Source organism: Hypomesus transpacificus, chromosome 17 (genome assembly GCF_021917145.1).
Source record: "Hypomesus transpacificus isolate Combined female chromosome 17, fHypTra1, whole genome shotgun sequence".
Taxonomy (NCBI): Eukaryota; Metazoa; Chordata; class Actinopteri; order Osmeriformes; family Osmeridae; genus Hypomesus; species Hypomesus transpacificus.
The window spans coordinates 4,887,774-4,907,681 of NC_061076.1; the positions used below are offsets into that span (position 1 = coordinate 4,887,774).

At 49.2% G+C, this 19,908-nt stretch overlaps 1 protein-coding gene across 1 annotated transcript in view; it reads left to right on the forward strand.

The window, feature by feature from the left end:
• The window catches only part of prkcbb (protein kinase C, beta b), a 43,739-nt gene that overhangs the window by 14,686 nt on the left and 9,145 nt on the right, over nt 1–19,908 (forward strand). The window contains 13 exon segments of the mRNA XM_047037385.1: nt 4,497–4,608; nt 4,700–4,828; nt 8,378–8,534; nt 8,764–8,898; nt 10,559–10,607; nt 10,609–10,650; nt 12,597–12,743; nt 15,658–15,831; nt 16,423–16,514; nt 16,812–16,874; nt 17,422–17,560; nt 17,967–18,047; nt 18,200–18,307. Of these exon segments, the coding sequence (XP_046893341.1) occupies nt 4,497–4,608; nt 4,700–4,828; nt 8,378–8,534; nt 8,764–8,898; nt 10,559–10,607; nt 10,609–10,650; nt 12,597–12,743; nt 15,658–15,831; nt 16,423–16,514; nt 16,812–16,874; nt 17,422–17,560; nt 17,967–18,047; nt 18,200–18,307 (1,428 nt within the window).

Below are 19,908 nucleotides of genomic sequence, written 5' to 3' on the forward strand. Positions count from 1 at the left end.
TGTCATCTCTCTCCAGATTGCAGTTGAGTCTGCTTGGGGAATTTGTTTGTTTCAGACAGGAAGACTCGTGAAGTAGTTTAGTGTGCATGTTTATTGACCTAGGACAGTCGCCTCATCTTCGGCATGTCTTTTCCCTCATCGTTTGATGCCCAGCTGTTCCATTTATAAAGGCTGTGGTGATTACTGGACTTAATTTCATTCAATTCAATTTTTGTCTCTCTTTGTTTTCTCCATCATGTGTCACTGTCTTGCTATCGCTGAGAGATCCTGCGATCTGGTTGGTTGTCGTCGCTACAGTTATCTGAGGCAGCCTCTCCTCCCCACCCCCATCTTAAATCTGATTAGATATTCTTCCTTCATCCAGCGCCCCTCCCCCCCCCCCCCCCCCCACACACACACACACCCGCGCAAAGCCAATATCAATCGACAGAAACACCCACCCACCCATCCGCCCACCTATACACACACACACACACACACACCCACTCAACCCCCACTCAAACCAAACAGAACATCAAGGCCTGTCAGTACACTAGAGGCAGAATACAGAATTCTACCGTGTGTAAATACACACAGACAGGAGACATCAGGGTCTAGACTGACAGGGTTATAGGCTTATGTTCTTTCTTAGTTATTGTTGAAAGATCCATTTCGTAGAATGCATCCTACTTGATAGAGGGTTTGATAGTAAACGGGCTAACGCTGGAGAGAAGGATGGGAAATAAGCAGAGGAATTCCCATGATCCTCCTTTCTCCCCCTCACTCTCTCTCACTCCCTCACCCTCTCACTCACTGTCTCACTCCCTTGCTACCTCACTACCTCACTACCTCACTATCTCACTCTCCATTTGGTAAGATTTTAACCTTCGTTCTACTCTCTCGCTCCCCCTCTCTCTCGCTCCCGTGTTCCCGGTGGTTTGGTCATGGATGCCACCCACGCCGTTCCTGATTAGACGGGAGCTCTATAAATATCTCGTGACACCCATCTCCCCACATCCGCGCGCACACATACACTAACACACACTCACACACCACACACACACTCACACACCACACATTGACGCACACACAACTAACTATACCTGATGGTTCAACGGGCTGATTCTGACACTCAGCCACCTGGTAGCTTTGGGGATAGCCTTTGGCTCAGAACAGGACATTATAATATCTATATATGAGTGTATTCATGAACTGCTTTGGCCAGTGAGGAGAGTGATTGGAGGAAGGGGGGAGTGTGCATATACTGCATCATTTTTACAAGAACCATATATATATTGATATCTGGGGAGGCAGATTGATTGCTGCTAATAGCATGGTCCAGGTAGGCAGCCTCCCCCATCCTACCAACACACACACACACACTACACATCTCTCGCGCACACACACAAAGCCGCCCCCTCCTATCCTGCTGTTCTGAGCACCTTGGGATCCATGATGTAACTGCAGCAGCCTCAGCCCTGTTCCCAGAACAGGACAGCCATTCTGGGCCTCAGTCCCCCTCTATCTGCCTCCGTCCCCCTCTATCTGCCTCAGTCCCCCTCCATCTGCCTCAGTCCCCCTCTATCTGCCTCAGTCCCCCTCTATCTGCCTCAGTCCCCCTCTATCTGCCTCAGTCCCCCTCTATCTGCCTCAGTTCCCCTCTATCTGCCTCTGTCCCCCTCTATCTGCCTCTGTCCCCCTCTATCTGCCTCAGTCCCCCTCTATCTACCTCTGTCCCCCTCTATCTACCTCTGTCCCCCTCTATCTGCCTCAGGACACTTCAAGCCACAGAGGTCAGAGTAGCCTCGGGGACAGGTCAGCGAAGAACAACAAACACCATTGGACACCCATAGAAAGGCAAAACAAAAGCACAGACATAAAAAAAAACATGAACGATATTATCATCTTAATTAGTGTCTTCATAGTGAACACATGGCTTTGTGTCTTGAGTTATCTCCAGTGTAAGACTGTGAACATTGAGGTTTAAGGCTCTATGCTCGCAGCGGGTTGGCCTGACAGGGATGTGTGTGAAGATAGCAAGATTGACATGACTAGTTAACCACTGACACAGCGAGGCCTCACTGTTGGCGCGTGTGTGTGTAGTCAACCGCTGAAACAAGCATTACCCACAATTCCTGCATTTATGAATGTCCATCCATCCATGTCTGTCTGCAGGTGTTTCTGAAGACAGAAATAACATACCCACACACACATACACACTCTCTGTTCATCTACTTCTTTTTCTCACTCTCTCACACACAAGCTGTAACAGGGCCGCAAATAACCAATTTGCATTCACGCCCTACTTACTTGCACTTTAGTTTAGTTTGAGTTACTACTGAGAAGAACCAGAGCAGCTGTACATAACTACCCCCCCCCCCACCCCCACTTACCGGAGGTCTGTTCCTCTCTTTCAAAACCTCAGGCTACATTTCCATTGTGTTGACCTGTTACAGCATTACTGCCTGAGGCATGCCAAATGCAAACATTAATCTATATTTGACCTGACCCCTGTGAATGGCAAGCTGCTGGTTGTGTACAGGGGCGTAGCCAGGACATTATTCCTGGGGGGGGCAGCTCTGGCCAGTCTTTTATTTGGGGTGGCACTTGATTGTTAAAAACTACTATTTTAGAACTCACACACCGCATCACTCAGAGCAGCAGTTTTCTAACGGTATCCACTGGTTAGTCTCCATTGAAGCGCTGTCAGAATTCAGGCACGTTGGTTTGTGTCTTGCGCTGTTGATGGGGGTGTGGCCCAACATGTTGCGAATATGGGGGTTGTAGCGTAAGTGACAAATTACATAAAAAAATACTAATGCATTTATGTCAGCTTTATACCATTTCTGTTCAGGAGGGTTTTTTTTGTTAGTTTTTTTTTTGCCGTGCCGTGAGGTTGGGGGGGGGGGGGGGGGCAGCAGGGTGGCCATTCTCTGACCAATGTTGGCCGTGGCCACAACCCCTGGTTGTGTATCATCCGAGAGCTAGGAACCAGAGCTAGCAACAGCTAGGAACCAGAGCTAGTAACAGCTAGGAACCAGAGCTAGCAACAGCAGCCCTAGGTACATGACAGCTGCTTGATAAGGACAATAAGCAAATGCTTACGAGCAAATGCTAAACTGTTAACTGTTGCATAAACACAAACTTTCATCTGACTTCCATGTGGTGCCTCTGTCCCTCTACTCTGACTCTACTCTGTGACTCTAGTCTGACTCTACTCTGACTCTCCTCTGTGATTCTACTCTGACTCTACTCTGTGACTCTGTGCTTCTACTCTGTGACTCTACTCTGACTACTCTGTGACTCTACTCTGTGACTCTACTCTGTGCCTCTACTCTGTGATTGTACTCTGTGACTCTGTGTCTCTACTCTGTGACTCTACTCTGTGACTGGACTCTGTGACTCTGCTCTGTGCCTCTACTCTGTGACTCTACTCTGTGACTCTACTCTGTGACTTTGACTCTACTCTGTGACTCTACTCTGACTCTACTCTATGACTCTACTCTGTGACTCTGTGACTCTGTGACTCTGTGACTCTGTGACTCTGTGACTCTGTGACTCTGTGACTCTACTCTAAATGGCTCAGCTGCCTGGAGGCTCCAGATGGAGTCAGCTGTGTCTGCCTGGTCTGTTGCCGTTGATCTGTGAGCACTGGTCTGACAGGAAAAAGACACCGCTCGTGTGTGTGTGTGTGTGAGCCACTGTGTGTGTGTGAGCCAGTATAGTGTAAGTAGACTCTTGTAACCCCTCACCTGGCCTTGCCTTGTAACTGTTCTGTGGGGACTAGCTGTGCTGAGCTGCGTGCTAGGGTGATTTTGTATATGATTACATAAACACACACACACACTCCTACACACACACCCCCACACGCACGCAAACGTGAGCACACACTTTCAATACACCCACACGCGCGCGCGCACACACAAACACACACACCGTTATGCAGATGAGTCCTTTATACTCATTGTTAGGTGTACACAGCATTGAGCACTGTTGAAGCATATCTGATCGGTTTCCTCAGTATTCAAACACACACACACACACACCTATTAAAGCCAGTGAATGAATTATGAATGTTAGATTGGCTGAACACAAGAGGTCCTTCACAAAGGAAGAGAGGAGAGGAAAGACTGTCGAGAGAGATAAAGGGGGGGGGGAGAAAAGAATTGGAAAGAGGAGGGCCTACAGGAGGAGTGATAAAGGAATAGGAGGATGGAGGATGAGAGATGAGGGGAGTAGTTAGAGTGGGGGAGAGAGAGAGAGGGGGCATTATCATGATGGGGGGAGTGGGGAAAAGGGTAAAGTTGCAGTCCCAAGGAGAGGTTCCACAAAAGCGAATCATTGGCAGTGTTTCTCAGCTGGGCCCATTGTGGGGGATCTGTTCGCAAGGAGGCTCGCGTCTCCACACGGTGTAACGTGTAACTGCCTCTCTCTTAAGCACCTTGAGCTGCAATTCTTGTATGAAATGTGCTATATAAATAAAGTCTTACTTACTTACATACTTACTTACTCTGCAGGACCCCAGAGCCAAGCACAAGTTCAAAGTTCACACCTACTCCAGCCCGACCTTCTGTGACCACTGCGGATCCCTGCTCTACGGACTCCTACACCAGGGAATGAGATGTGACCGTACGTACACTGTGTGTGTGTGTGTGAGAGTGCAGGTGTGTGTGTTTGCCAGGGGGTGTATACATGTATAACGTGCGTGTCTTTGTTATAGACTGTATGATGAACATCCACAAGCGGTGTGTTGCCAACGTCCCCAGTCTGTGTGGGACAGACCACACTGAGAGGAGGGGACGCCTGCAGATCACCGCCCAGATCGTCAACAACGTCCTGACCGTCACCAGTGAGTACACACACACACAGTATACATGGAATAATCCTGGGGCACTCTCACAAAGAAACACACAGAGGCACACACAAATAAAAATGGTACAGCAGCATATGCACCCAGTATTGACTATACATAAGCATTTCCCCAGGCTTCTCAAACTGGCATCATGTGTATTGCATCGAGCTGCTATAGATAGAGGATGTCTGTGGAAATCAGTCTCTGTCTCTGTCTAGTGGTGGAGCGCTTACAGTGCAGCCAGGATTCCTGCTGCTGTAGTACCGCAATATGCCTCTGGCAGTAAAGCTCTCTGTCTGTTTCTGGCCTCTGGGACAGATGCTGTCTGAGGACCTTTTCTGAGCCTATGTTCCCACGCTCCTGATAAGCTAATAACAGAGATTGAGGGGAGAGAGTGTGAGGGATGGATGGGAGAAAGAGAGAGAAAGAGAGAGAGTGCGAGATAGGGATAGATAGTCAGATAAAGTGGTAGGGGTCCTTTTTTACCATAAATCCAAGTTTCACAGTGTCATCTCTCTTCTAAGTCAGTCATGCTTCTAGCAGTTGCCGATAATTGTTGCCAAAGGAATTGAAACCAGAAAGATAGTTACAGGCAAGACATGTACTCTCTGTAGAGACTCTCCCAAACTCTTTTTTTTGTTGCTGAAAAAATCACACAGTCACATGCGGAAAATCACTAAATGGGCTGTCACTCACAGGATGTAGAGAATGGCCACTGGGGTGCAGTACTGACATCTGTCCACAGGGGGAAGTGTGGTGCCATTATCATCCCTTTCACTATGAAGAAGTGTTCTTTTAGAGATTCATTACTAGTTCTTTTCTGAATCCAACTAAAACATTAATTGGTATTGACACTGCTATGTGTTCCGACTGACAAGCCATTATGAAACATGTCTTTTAATTAAAAGATAATATCACTACACTGTGGACACAGGTCCTGGACACAGGCTAATACCTCGACTAAACTAGTCATTTAGTCCTTAACTAAACAGAGTAAGGCCTTAACTACACTATATACCTGGATTAACTGTAAATAGAGGCCTTCCATTGAACTCTGTTCATAGTCAAGGAGCCTTTCGTGGCTCAGGGGACACAAGTCCCTCTGCTGTCGGTCTTTAGCTCCCTACTGTCAGCCCACTTGTAGTTGCTGGTCAGTTGAACACGCTGTATGTAATATTAATGGAACAGGTTGGTTCAGACTGGTAGTTCATGGCACTTCCCTTCTACGTCTGTCTCTCAGTCTTTACCTGTCATGTCTCCTGCACGCCACCATTATGCACATTCATTATTGAGTTACGTCAAGCCCTGTACTGAGAACATGTCCTTTGTCTGTGTGTGTGTGTGTTTGTGTGTGTGAAACTATGTGTGCTGCTGTATATACAGTGCCCTCCAAAAGTATTGGAACAGTGAGGCGAATTCCTTTATTTTTGCTGTAGACTGAAAACATTTGGGCTTGACATCAAATAATGAACGTGAGACCAGAGATCAACGTTTCAGCTTTTATTTCCAGGTATTTACATCAGGATCTGATGCACAACTAAGAAAATATCACATTTTGTTTGAATCCACCCATTTGTCATGTGATCAAAAGTATTGGAACAGATATACTTAAAACATATTTAAGTGAATAAGACTTAATATTTAGTTGCAAATCCTTTGCTTTCAATAACTGCAGCAAGTCTGTGACCCATTGACGTCACCAAACTTTTGCATTCTTCCTTTTTGATGCTTTCCCAGGCTTTCACTGCAGCCTCTTTCAGTTGTTGTTTGTTTTGTGGGGTTCCTCCCTTCAGTCTCCTCTTAAGCAGGTAAAATGCATGCTCTATAGGGTTTAAGTCTGGAGATTGACTTGGCCAGTCTAATACCTTCCATTTCTTGCCCCTGATGAACTCCTTTGTTGTTTTGGCAGTGTGTTTTGGGTCGTTATCTTGCTGCATGATGAAGGCTCTGCCAATCAGTTTGGTTGCATCTTTCCTTAAATTGGCAGACAAAATGTTTCTGTAGACTTCCGAGTTCATTTTGCTGCTGCCATCATGTGTTACATCCTCAATGAAGATTAATGATCCCGTCCCAGAAGAAGCCATGCAAGCCCAAGCCATGACATTACCTCCACCGTGTTTCACAGATGAGCTTGTGTGTTTGGGATCATGAGCAGTTCCTTTCTTTCTCCAAACTTTAGCCTTTCCATCACTTTGGTAAAAGTTAATCTTTGTCTCATCAGTCCATAAAACTTTGTCCCAGAATTTTTGAGGTTCATCTCTGTACTTTTTGGCAAATTCCAGCCTGGCCTTCCTATTCTTCTTGCTAATGAGTGGTTTGCATCTTCTGGTGTAGCCCTTGTACTTTTGTTCATGAAGTCTTCTGCGAACAGTAGATAGTGATACCTTCACTCCTGCCATCTGGAAGTTGTTGCTGATCTCACTAACAGTTGTTTTAGGGTCTTTCTTTACAGCTCTCACAATGTTTCTGTCATCAACTGCTGATGTTTTCCTTGGTCTACCTGTTCGACGTCTGTTACTTAGTACACCAGTAGTTTTCTTCTTCTTCAGGACATTCCAAATGGTTGTACTGGCTATGGCCAATGTTTCTGCAATGGCTCTGATTGATTTTCCATCTTCTCTAAGACTCACAATTGCTTGTTTTTCACCCAAAGACAGCGCTCTGGTTTTCATGTTGTTTTCACCTCTGAATACAGTCTGCATAGACAAAACCTATCTTACCCAATCTGAACCTGAGTGTAGACATTCAGTGGTATTTATTGATTGAATAATGTATGTAATAGGACACACCTGGGCAACAAAACACACCTGTCAGTCACATGTTCCAATACTTTTGCTCACGTGACAAATGGGTGGGTTCGAACAAAAAGGTGATATTTTCTAATTTGTGCATCAGATCCTGATGTAAATACCTGGAAATAAAAGCTGAAACGTTGATCTCTGGTTTCACATTCATCGTTTGATGTCAAGCCCAAATGTTTTCAGTCTACAGCAAAAATAAAGGAATTGGCCTCACTGTTCCAATACTTTTGGAGGGCACTGTATGTCCGTGTGCCGGTGTGCGTGTTACACAATGTGTTCAGGAACTCGAGTGTATTGCTATGTGTGTGAGTGTGTACGTGTGTGTGTGTGTGTATGGTGTGTGTGATTGTGTGAATAATTGTTGTTGCTGGTCAAGTTCTTAGGTCACATCCAATTACCAGAGGCAGTTGGTCTGCTGCCTTCTTGGCCTTTCACACAGGACACACACACACTCAGGCACACACACACACACACATCGCACACAGCCCTCTCACAGGAGAGGTACGCTACCAGAATCCAATAACACTGCCTTAAGAGCAAGACACAAAAGGAGATTAGTGTTGGAACTGGCAACCTTCATCTCGCCACATACATATGAGTGTGTGTACACATGACAGACCAGAAGCCCTGGCCTCTCTGCTCTACTGTCTCTCTACTTCTCCCTCCCCCTTTCTCCCCCCCCCCTCTCTCCCCATCCCTCCCACTCTCTCCCCCCCCCCACCCCCCTCTCTCTCCCTCCCACTAGTCGGGGAGGGTAGGAACCTGGTTCCTATGGACCCTAATGGCCTGTCGGACCCCTACGTGAAGCTCAAGCTGATCCCAGACCCCAAGAGTGAGAGTAAGCAGAAGACCAAGACCATCAAGTGCTGCCTCAACCCCACCTGGAACGAAACCTTCAAATTGTAAGTCTGGACCTCTCCACAGCATCTTAAGCGAAGTAAAGGCTTGTCACCTTATGACATGTTACATGATGACAGGTTTATATCGTCTCCCCCCCTTTTCCTGTCTCCGTTTCATTTCTCGATCTCTCTCTCTCTCTCCCTCCCTCCCCTCACACTCCCTCTATCCTGCCCTGCTTCCTCTCCACCTCCCCCTCACATCCCTCTCTCCTTCCTCTCCTCTGTCCCGCAGTAACCTGAAGGAGTCTGATAAGGACCGTCGCCTGTCTGTGGAGATCTGGGACTGGGACCTGACCTCCAGGAACGACTTTATGGGCTCTCTGTCCTTCGGCATCTCCGAGCTGCAGAAGCAGGGCGTGGAAGGATGGTGAGACGAGGGAGGAGGGGACATGGGGGGTGGTGGGGAGGAGAGAGAAGAGAGGGGGACATGAGGGGTGGTGGAGCGAGGAGGGGAGGGGATGAGGGGTGGTGGGGTGAAGGGAGGAGGGGAGGGGATGAGGGGTGGGGGGGGTGACGGGAGGAGGGGATGAGGGGTGGTGGGGTGACGGGAGGAGGGGATGAGGGGTGGTGGGGTGACGGGAGGAGGGGATGAGGGGTGGTGGGGTGACGGGAGGAGGGGATGAGGGGTGGTGGGGTGACGGGAGGAGGGGAGGGGATGAGGGGTGGTACGCCATACAGGCTGTGAGTGTTGAGATGTGTGTGTGTGTGGGGGGGGGGGGTGACTGGTGGCGACTTGGCACCACCGCTCTGCCGGAGAATCACCTCCCTTTTCTGCTCCTCTCGCAGCCTCCCCCCTCCTCCTCTCCAATCTCTGACCTCCTCTACTCTCTCTGACCTCCTCCTCTACTCCTCCCTCCTCTGTTTTCTTTCCCACTTTCTCTATTCCCCTCTCCTCCTGTTCCTCTCCTCCTGTCTTTGACCACCTCCTCTCTACCCTGCAGGAGAAACCCCCCTCCTTATCGTCCTACTGCAGCTCAGTGCCAGTGCATCCCTGCACCTCTCTACTCCTCCCTTTCTTTCTCGCTGTCATTCCCTCTGTCTCTCTCTCTCTCTCTTTCTCTCTCATATTGCTGACACGACCATGTCGAGCTTTTTAATGAGATGCCAGCATTTGAGGTGGAGTGGGTGCGATGCCATAAAAAATCTGATATCGTCTCTGTGTGTGTGTGTGTGTAAGAAGTTTGTGCGTGTGTGCGACAGTGTGTGTGGGGGAAGTTTGCGTGTGTTTGTGAGAGAAAGAGAGACACAATGTGTGTGCGTCTGTGCGTGTGTGTGTGAGAAAGAGCGCAAGAGAATGTGTGTGTTCTTCTGTTCCTGCTCCATCTGTGCGGAGCTCCAAAGGCCCCGTGCCTCCTTGCGGCGTCAGGGACCACACATGAGAGGACGACTGAAGGGAGAAGAGAGAGACGACGAGGAGGAGGGGGGAATGGAAAGAGATGGATGGGGCAAGCAGGAAGAGGTGGATGTCATGAGAATCTGGCATGAAGAGACGTCGGATGTCGGTTCTCTGAGTATCTGATGTTGCAGACTAGTTTAATGCCATGCTTGCCCCTGACTAACTAGAGTTTGGGACTCTGCTAAAGTATGGTACTGCTCTAAGTACCGTACGACTCAAACTATGTTGAACTAGATATTGACTAACTAGAGAGAACTGCGCGCGAATATACAGTGAATCTTTGATGAAATCTTGAAGTCTCTGAAAGTAACTCTAAGAATCTACGTTAACGCGGTTTCTGTCTCTCTTATAAGAATACTGGCTAACATTCTCTCTCCCTCCCTCTCTGTCCCTCCCACTCTGTCCCTCCCTCTCTCCCCCCCCCCCTCTCTCTCTCTCTCTCTCTCTCTCTCTCTCTCTCTCTCTCTCTCTCCCTCTCCCTCTCTCTCTCTCCCCTCTTCCTCTCTCTCTCTCTCTCTCTCTCTCTCTCTCTCTCTCTCTCTCTCTCTCTCTCTCTCTCTCTCTCTCTCTCTGTCTCCCCCCCTCCCCCCCTCCCTCCCTCCCTCCCTCCCTCCCTCCCTCTCTCTCTCAGGTTTAAATTGTTGTCTCAGGAGGAAGGAGAGTACTTCAACGTCCCCGTGCCCCCCAGAGGGAGAGGAGGGCAACGAGGAGCTCCGGCCAGAAGTTTGAGGTGTGTGTGTGTTATGTGCATATGTGTTTGTGTGTGTGTGAGCCTCTTTGGGTGTGCTCTTAGCGTTTGGCAGGCGCACTTCCCATCCGGTCCGACAAGCTGTGGAGCCAGACGTGCGTGTGTGTGTTTTGTGTGTGACTGACCAGCTCCGTTGGTAGGTCTCACTCATGAACACATTTGGCATGGCAGCAAGGGATAGCTCTGCCCCGTCTCTGTGCTCCTCCTATCCTCTCATCCTCGCTGTCATCCATCTCTCCTCTGCTGCCCCCTAACCAGCCCTGGTGTCACAGCATTTATCCATCCATCCTTCTATCCATCTATCCAACCATCCATCTCTTATGCCACCCACTGCAACACACTGTTTCAGCACTCCTCGCTTCCCACTCTATCTCTGTCTCCCCATCTATTTGTCTGTCTCTCCCTCCTCTACGCCTCTCTGCCTTCCTCACTCGCTCATTCTCCCTCTCTCTGCCCGTCTATCAGTCTCTATCTGTCTGCCCCTCCTCTCGCCTCCACCCCTCCCTCTTCCTTCGCCCCTCCCTCCCTCCCTCCTCCCTCCCTCCCTCCCTCCCTCCCTCCCTCCCTCCCTCCCTCCCTCCCTCCCTCCCTCCCTCCCTCCCTCCCTCCCTCCCTGGTCTAGGCTGCTGCTCCCTCTAGTCAAGGTCACAGTGGAACTGTTTCCTCAGACTCTCTCCAAGACTCTGTCTCCAGGGGCCAGCTATCTCACACACTCACATACACACACACACACACACACATTCACTCAACCTCTAGGGCAAAGCTATCTGAGGAGAGAAGTGTTAAATCTGGAGAGAGAATGAGAAAGAGAGCAAGAGAGAGAGAGAGAGAAAGAGAGAGAGAGGAAGAGAGGAGGAGAAGAGAGAGAGGGAGGGAGGAAGAGGCATTGATATTCACTTGTGTAGCATGACCTGTATCCCACCATCTCACCCCATCCCTTTTTTCTCTCACACTCACTCACGTATGCATATACAAACACACAAACACCTGCACATGCGCACACAACACACACACATAAGCTTACATGTACTCCACACACGCAGGCAGCCTGCATCGATTGCTTCTCTCCTCATTATTGTTCGGTACACTGTGCATATTAGGTACACACACACAACATACGTGTACGCACATACACACACACACATGCACTCTCTTGCTGCCTCTGTCCCATGCGCACTAATGGCTCACAAACATCGCAACGCCATGGGTGACATTACCTTTTCTTTTCTTTTTTTTAAGTAAGGACACAAGGGAACGTCAATCCACCCCCACCACACACCACACACACTCAGAAAGAGAGAGAATGGAGGCTGGCTTGTGGTTAATGCGGTGGGTGGGAGAGGGAGGGAGGGAGGGAGGGAGGCAGACAAACCCCACACAACACTGAGACAAGAGGGGTGGGTGGTGTGTGTGTGTGTATTACTGATACAGACAGATAGAGCCTTTTATCCATTGATGAGGAGAGGATAGAAGAGTCAAACTGACATCACTCTCCCTCTCACACATAGCAACACACACGCACGCACGCACACACCCACACACAGACACCGGGGGGAGAAGGGTGGTTTGAACTGACAAACTCAAACTTCCACTCAGAGAAAAGCCTGAGAGGAGTCAAGGTGGATTCGTTCTGACGGCTGTGCTGCAGCTGAATCTCTCAGAGCCTACAAATATGGGAGGAGCCATCACTGTCCGCTGTGTTGTATTTCAATGCTCACCAGGGTTCACTACTTAAACTGACTATCCTAAATGTTTCAATGGCGCCCCTCACCCCCATCCTCAACGTTTGAACTGGCCTTGTGTGGTGAAGACTAAACCAAATGTACTGTGCAGTTGGCAGGTGTGGATGGGAGGGCTTTTTTTTTTAAAGGTGAAACTGTGCTGTCCCATTCTGATGATGTCACTGTGTTCTCTTGTGCAGAGAGCTAAGATTGGCCCGAGCACCAAGAACACAGAGAGCTCGTCCGCCAACGCCGCCTCAAAGTTTGACTCGAACGGCAACCGAGACCGCATCAAGCTCTGCGACTTCAACTTCCTCATGGTGCTGGGCAAGGGCAGCTTCGGCAAGGTAACCTGCATATGTGTGTGTGTTGTTGTAGTGCGCGTGTGTGTGTGTCAACACCCCTCTGTCCCCTCCCTTTCTCTCCTCCCCACTTAGAGTGCCCTCATCATCTGCTCTGCCCTCTTCCACTCCCCCTCTCTCTCTCTCTCTCTCCTCCCTCTCTCTCTCCCTCTCCTCCTTCGCCCCTTCTTCCCTCTCTGTCTACCTTCCTCCCGCCTTCTTTCCCATCTCTCTCCTCTCGGTCCGACTGTGTGTCTGAATGGGGAATCAGGTCATCAGCTCAGAGACAAGGACATGGTCATATCACTGAGACGGAGAGGGGAGGGGGGTAGAAGTGGCAGGGGGGGTGAGGAGGAATTGAAAGCTGGGTGAAGACTGAGAATGAGGGACAGAATGAGCGACAGGCTCGGGAGGAAAAGATGAATGAAAGAAGCAGAGAGAGAGAGAGAGAGAGAGAGAGAGAGAGAGAGAGAGAGAGAGAGAGAGAGAGAGAGAGAGGAGAGGAGAGAGAGAGAGAGAGAGAGAAAGAGAGAGGCAGAGAGAGAGGGACGGAGGGGGAGAGATTGGCCAAGCAGAGCAAAGAAGGTCGAGATGGGTAAGGTTCTAAGAAAGACGAGGATAAATGGAGGGATGGAGAAGCAGACTGAGAGAGAAAAGGGAGGTTGAAGAAGAGTGCGAGGAAGAAAGAGTGAATGAGATGGAGGGAGAAAAAGACAAGAGCGCTAAAGGGAGAGAGAGGTAGAGAGCGAGAGGAAAGAGAGTCGGCATTGTCTATCTAGACCTCTGTTCTGGCTGCCTGCTGTTTCCATAGCAACAGGCATTTAAAGCGATATGGATACATCAGTGTGGAGAGACAGAGTTGATCATTACTGGAATATTGAACAAACAACACACACACACACACACCTATCTGTCTGCATCCCTGGGTCAGGGGCGACGTGTTTTCCCTGTGTGTCGACTGAAGGTAATGCAGAAGCCATTAGACACAAGACAGTGTCCATCCTAATGCAGCACTATGGATGGCTGCCTAGACACAGGCTACCTGCAGACGCCCTGTTCAGAAGCTAAGCTGTCTCTTTATGGCGTGACGAGGTCTCCTTTGACGCTGTAATGCCTCCTTATGACACGATCATTCCTCCTCATGGAATGATCATGTCTCCTCATGACACCGTTATGCCTCCTTATGACATCCTAATGCCTCCCTATTGACATCGTAATGTCACCTTATGACATCATAATGCCTCCCTATGACACCGTAATGTCACCTTATGGCATAATTAGGTCTCCTTAAGACATGTTTTTGTCTCCTTGGGGCATGTATGACATGGCGATATCGCTTTATGGCGTGAACATTGATTTTTATAACACTGTCATGTCTCCTTAAGAATGAGTTTTCCTCCTTGTCCTCGTCCCTGTGACATAGTAACCTCTTATTATGACATAGGAATGTCTACCTGTGACATAGCAACTTCAATGTCTAATGCTGACATGTGCTACTCCAATATGTGTCCTTGTGGCTGGGCGTGCAGAGGATGAGAACAGATGGTGTCCTCTCTGAAGCTCAACTTTACTGAGTTTGTATTTACATAGAGTCACACTGTCACCATATGGGCATGTCGGGGAAAAGCACTCTCACACACAAACCCACTCACTGCAGACCCGCATACAGGACACATAGACAAACACCCCCGAGACCCACACACACACACACACATACACATACACACAGAGAGAGACACTTCTAAATTCTCTGCTTTTAGAGTCTCTTTATCCGTTTGTGCCTCAGTAGAATCCCAGACCTTGCCAGTCCCATTAGTTTTCCCAGCTGCATATTTATAACCACACCAAAGTCTCCTCCAACCTCTCTCCTCACATGGACTTCTTGACAAGGTTGAGGAGATGGCAATAGGGAAGAGACTCCTCATTCCAGTAGTGAGTGCTTCATTAAGGATCCACAGAGAAACATGACGTTAGACCAGAGTAAAGGACACCAAGGGTATAACAGTCATATGCGTAATCTGAGTTGTATAGAGAGACAAGGACAGTGGAGACACACTGGAAAGTTTCTGTCTTTTGGATTTGGACGTTTTTTTTTGACCTTGTTGAAGGAGAACTAAGAAGCAATTTACTCCTTCTTCCTCCCCTCCATCTTTCCACTGTCCCTATCTCACACACACACACACGCACTACTACATACTAACACAGAGACATTGGAAACTCATAAATACACTCATACTCACTCTAGTCAGTCTCTCCCATCTCCACGGAGAGAGAACGTGTTGTGAAAGCTCCCACCCGCGTATGTGTATCCTAGAGGCCTGATTCTGAGCAGATGTTTTTCCAGATTTCTCGATTATGGAGAATATGTTTCTGAATTGCTTGACTGCTGCCAATCTCTCCCTCTCTCTCTCTCTCTCTCTCTCTCTCTCTCTCTCTCTCTCTCTCTCTCTCTCTCTCTCTCCTCCCTCTCTCTCTCTCTCTCTCTCTCTCTCTCTCTCTCTCTCTCTCTCCCTCTCTCTCCCTCTCTCTCTCTCCTCTCTCTCCCTCTCTCTCCCTCTCTCTCCCTCTCTCTCTCCCTCTCTCTCTCCTCTCTCTCTCTCTCTCTCTCTCTCTCTCTCTCTCTCTCTCTCTCTCTCTCTCTCTCTCTCTCTCTCTCTCTCTCTCCCTCTCATCTGCTTCTCTCCTCCCCCCCTGGCCATCGTCCTCTACCTTCTATTTACACCCACTCTATCACAGGCGTGCACACGCACACGCACAAACACACACACACACATACGGGTGGGGGCTTCACACTTGCATGTAGTGTAGGCGCCCATACACACACACATTCAAACTCACTCAAAACACACACTCCCAGGTATCCCATCTCTCTGTGTCGAACGCACATGTGCGGCCTGTGTGCGTGTGTGTGTCCCTCCAGGTGATGCTGGCGGAGCGCAAGGGCACGGAGGAGCTGTACGCCATCAAGATCCTGAAGAAGGACGTGGTGATCCAGGACGACGACGTGGAGTGCACCATGGTGGAGAAGAGGGTCCTGGCCCTGGCTGGGAAGCCCCCCTTCCTCACCCAGCTGCACTCCTGCTTCCAGACCATGGTACCCACCAGCACAGCACGCGCACGCACCCAGAGACAATCGCACACCTGCAGCGCGCCCAGGAAAACGATGCACGCACGCTGACGTCTGCGCACACACGCTGAAAGACACAATCACGGACACACGCGGCACACAAAGACGCAATCGCACATGCATACACAAACACACACACACACACCCTTGAAGTCGTTAATCCTTCTCAGACAGTAATTCCCTGACCAGAGGACGTCAGACTGCCTCCCAGGAAGCTGCTCAAATAGGACTTACCAGGACGGGGAAAAAAGCAATTACACACACACACACACTGTACCATACAAACACACACGCAGATATACTGTACACACACACACACACACGTCTCTCGTCCTTCCTCTTGTTCACGCTCAACTTTCTCTCCCCTGCATACATACACATTTACACCCAAATGCATGCAACTGCAAGTGTACAGTAGTTACAATCCAGTAGTCTGTATTGGTGTGGATGGATGCCGAGGCGGTTTACATCCCTGGGTTTGTTTAACCCTCCACCTCTCTCCTACCTCCCCGCTTCTCTCTCTCTCTCTCTCTCTCTCTCTCTTTCTTCTTCCCCCAGGACCGCTTGTACTTTGTAATGGAGTACATTAATGGTGGAGACCTTATGTATCAGATACAGCAGGTTGGCAAGTTCAAGGAACCCCATGCTGTGTGAGTATAAACACATACACAAATACACACACACACAAATACACACGTGCACACACACAATCTCGCGCACGCAATCACACCCACGCACACACACATACACACTACAGCACTGTCGACAGGATGTGCATCTTGCTGCTTCCCGTTGATCTTATCAGCTGATATCTGGCACAGAAGAGACAGCAATGACCTTTACTCTCATCCCTCAAATAAACGGATATTCTTTCTCTCTGTCTCCGTTTCTCCCCCTTCCTGTGTGTGAATGTGTGTGTGTGTGTGTTTACCTATGTTTGTGTGTAGGTTCTATGCCGCAGAGATTGCCATAGGCCTTTTTTTCCTGCACCTGAAGGGCATCATTTACAGGTAACGTCACACCTCACTCACACCTCACTCACACCTCACATACCTCTCACACACATCTCACACGCCTCACACACACCTCGCTCGCATCTCACACACCTCTTCCCCATCTCTCACACACACAGACACCTCGCGCCCATTTCACACAAAGCTCCTCATCTCCTAGCTCCTCATCTCCTAGCTCCTCATCTCCTAGCTCCTCATCTCCTAGCTCCTCATCTCCTTGCTCCTCGTCTCCGTCCAGACAGTACCGTGAACTGGCAGATTGATATCCCCATTTACCACATTTGGATGATTGTGCTACTGTTATCAGTGTTTTACGTTGTGTGTAAGTGTGTGTGTGTGTTACTCAGTGTGTAAGTGTGTGTGTGTGTTACTCAGTGTGTAAGTGTGTGTGTTACTCAGTGTGCAAGGGTGTGTGTGTTACGCAGTGTTTAAGGGTGTGTGTGTGTTATTCAGTGTTTAAGGGTGTGTGTGTGTTACTCAGTGTGTAAGGGCGTGTGTGTTAATCAGCGTGTGACTCAGAGCGTGTGTGCATTATCGTCCACAGGGATCTGAAGTTGGACAACGTCATGCTGGACGCGGAGGGTCACATCAAGATAGCCGACTTTGGGATGTGCAAGGAGAACATGCTGGATGGTGTCACCACCAAGACCTTCTGTGGCACGCCCGACTATATCGCTCCCGAGGTGTGTGTACTGGGCCTACACACACACTTTCCAGAGCTGTATTATTGATGTCGTTACGGAGTGCTTGATGCATCGCGACTTCAGCAGGTCACACATCTCACCTGCACTGACACTCATGAGTGCACGCTGTGCTCCACCACACAGGCATCCAACTACAAAGAGTCCAAAATCTTTGTTCTTAGGTTTTACACGTGGAGCAATGTAGGTCTCTGTTTCCAGAAGGTCCCCACACAGGTCTGTGTTTAGGTGTTTGCATACAGGTTTTATATAGGGCTCTACAAACGTGTCCACACAGGTCTGTGCGTAGGTCTCTGTATGCAGTCTGTGCATAGATCTCTGTATGCTCTGGGTCCAGGTTCAGACACTCCTACAGACAGTTTTCTTCCCATCATGCCGCGTGTTTTAGATCATTGCGTACCAGCCCTACGGGAAGTCTGTCGACTGGTGGGCCTTCGGAGTGCTGCTGTACGAGATGCTAGCTGGACAGGTCAGTGTTTGCGGCTGTGTGTGTGCCTGTGTATGTGTGCGTGTGTATTGGGCAGGAGGGCTTTTGGGGGCCTTGAGATGAATGTGTGTGTTGGCCTGTGTGTGTGTGCGTGTGCGTGTGTGTGCGTGTGTGTGCACGTCCTCTCTCCCCAGCCTCCCTTCGACGGTGAAGACGAGGATGAGCTGTTCCAGTCCATCATGGAGCACCATGTGTCCTACCCCAAGTCCATGTCCAAAGAGGCTGTCGCCATCTGCAAAGGGGTGAGTCTGCACACACACACACACACAAACGTACACACACAGGTATGCACACATACACACACACACACACACACACAAATGCACACACATGTTGCAATGATACGTGTGCAGGCACAAGTCATCGTCAAGCGATGGCAGGAGGAGATGGAGGGGGATGGGGGGGGTCATCAAGATGGGTGCATAATTGAACACGTTGTGAGGAACTGTGTGAAACAACATTGTTCACCTCTACTGTGAAAGAGAGTTGCCCTCCCTCCCTCCCTCCCTCGCTTTCTCTGCAGTGTTCATTGTTAAGCTTCCTGTCTCCTCCTCTCTCTCTCTTTCTCATTCTCTCTCTCTTTCTCACTTTCTTTCTCTATCTCTCTCTCTCTTTCTGTCTTTCTCTTTTTCCCTGTCTCTCTCTGTATTGTACATCCTCTCTCTCTCTCTAAGCGTGCACACCAACACACACCAACACACACACACCAACACACACCAACACACACACACCAACACACCAACACACCAACACCAACACACACAGAGGCAGAGGCAGAGAGCAGCTCTAATAGTTTAAGCCTGCACTGTGAGCTCAGTTGTCCGTGGAAGACGTCAGATTCCCGAGTCCTCTCCCAACAAGCCTCCCAACAGCAGCCCACACCAAATGAAGCCCTGACATTTCCCTCAGCGCTGAAAAGTTCCTTGAGTGTCTGTGTGTGCATTGGTGTGTATGCGTTTGTGTGTCGGTGTCTGTGTGTTGGTGTGGGATTCTCTTTCTTAATCACACTTTGGAGAGCAGGCCGTGGTACCACTGTTGCCACGGTCAACAGAAGCCTTTCTCTCAAGTCATTCCCATGAACACAGGCTGTGTGTGTGTGTGTGTGTGTGTGTACGTGTGCTTGTCTACGTGTTGGCGCATAAATGTGTGTGAGCTGATTACTGCCTTAAATGGACTCAGCTCTCTCCATCAAGCCCTCCTCTGTCTCATCCTCTGACGCTACGCTTCAGTGCCCCCAGTAATCACACACACACACACACACATACACACACACACACACATACGCATAGAAACATAGAGAGAGAGCGCATAGAGAGAGCGCAATGTATGGATGCTCCCTTGTTCGCCCACAGCTCAGACCTATCCCCTCTCTCTCTCCCTCTCCGTCTCTGTCTTTACCTCCCTCTCCTCTCCTCCCCTCACTCCCACTCTCTCCTTCTCCCAGTCTCACTCTCTCTCTCCCCTATCTCCCACTCTCTCGCGATTGAGCAGCGTGTTTCTCATCTGCATGCAGACCCATTTAAGATATGCTACAGTGCTCTTCACTAGAATGTCTCTCTGATCTTCTGTCTCTCACTCTCTCCCACGCACACACTCTAACACGCTCATGCACACATACACACTTTAACACACGCTCACGCACACCCTCTTAAAACACTTGAGAGCTTGGTGATATTATCACTAGCATAAGCTTAGCTATTGATAGCGTAGCATTCATGTAAGCTATAGGAATAGAACGTGCACTGGTAAAACTAGGTACCTGAGTGGTGCACTGTAAAAGGGATTATGTTAATCTAACTAATAAAACATTTGGTAACATTTTCCATAAATTATATCAATTTGA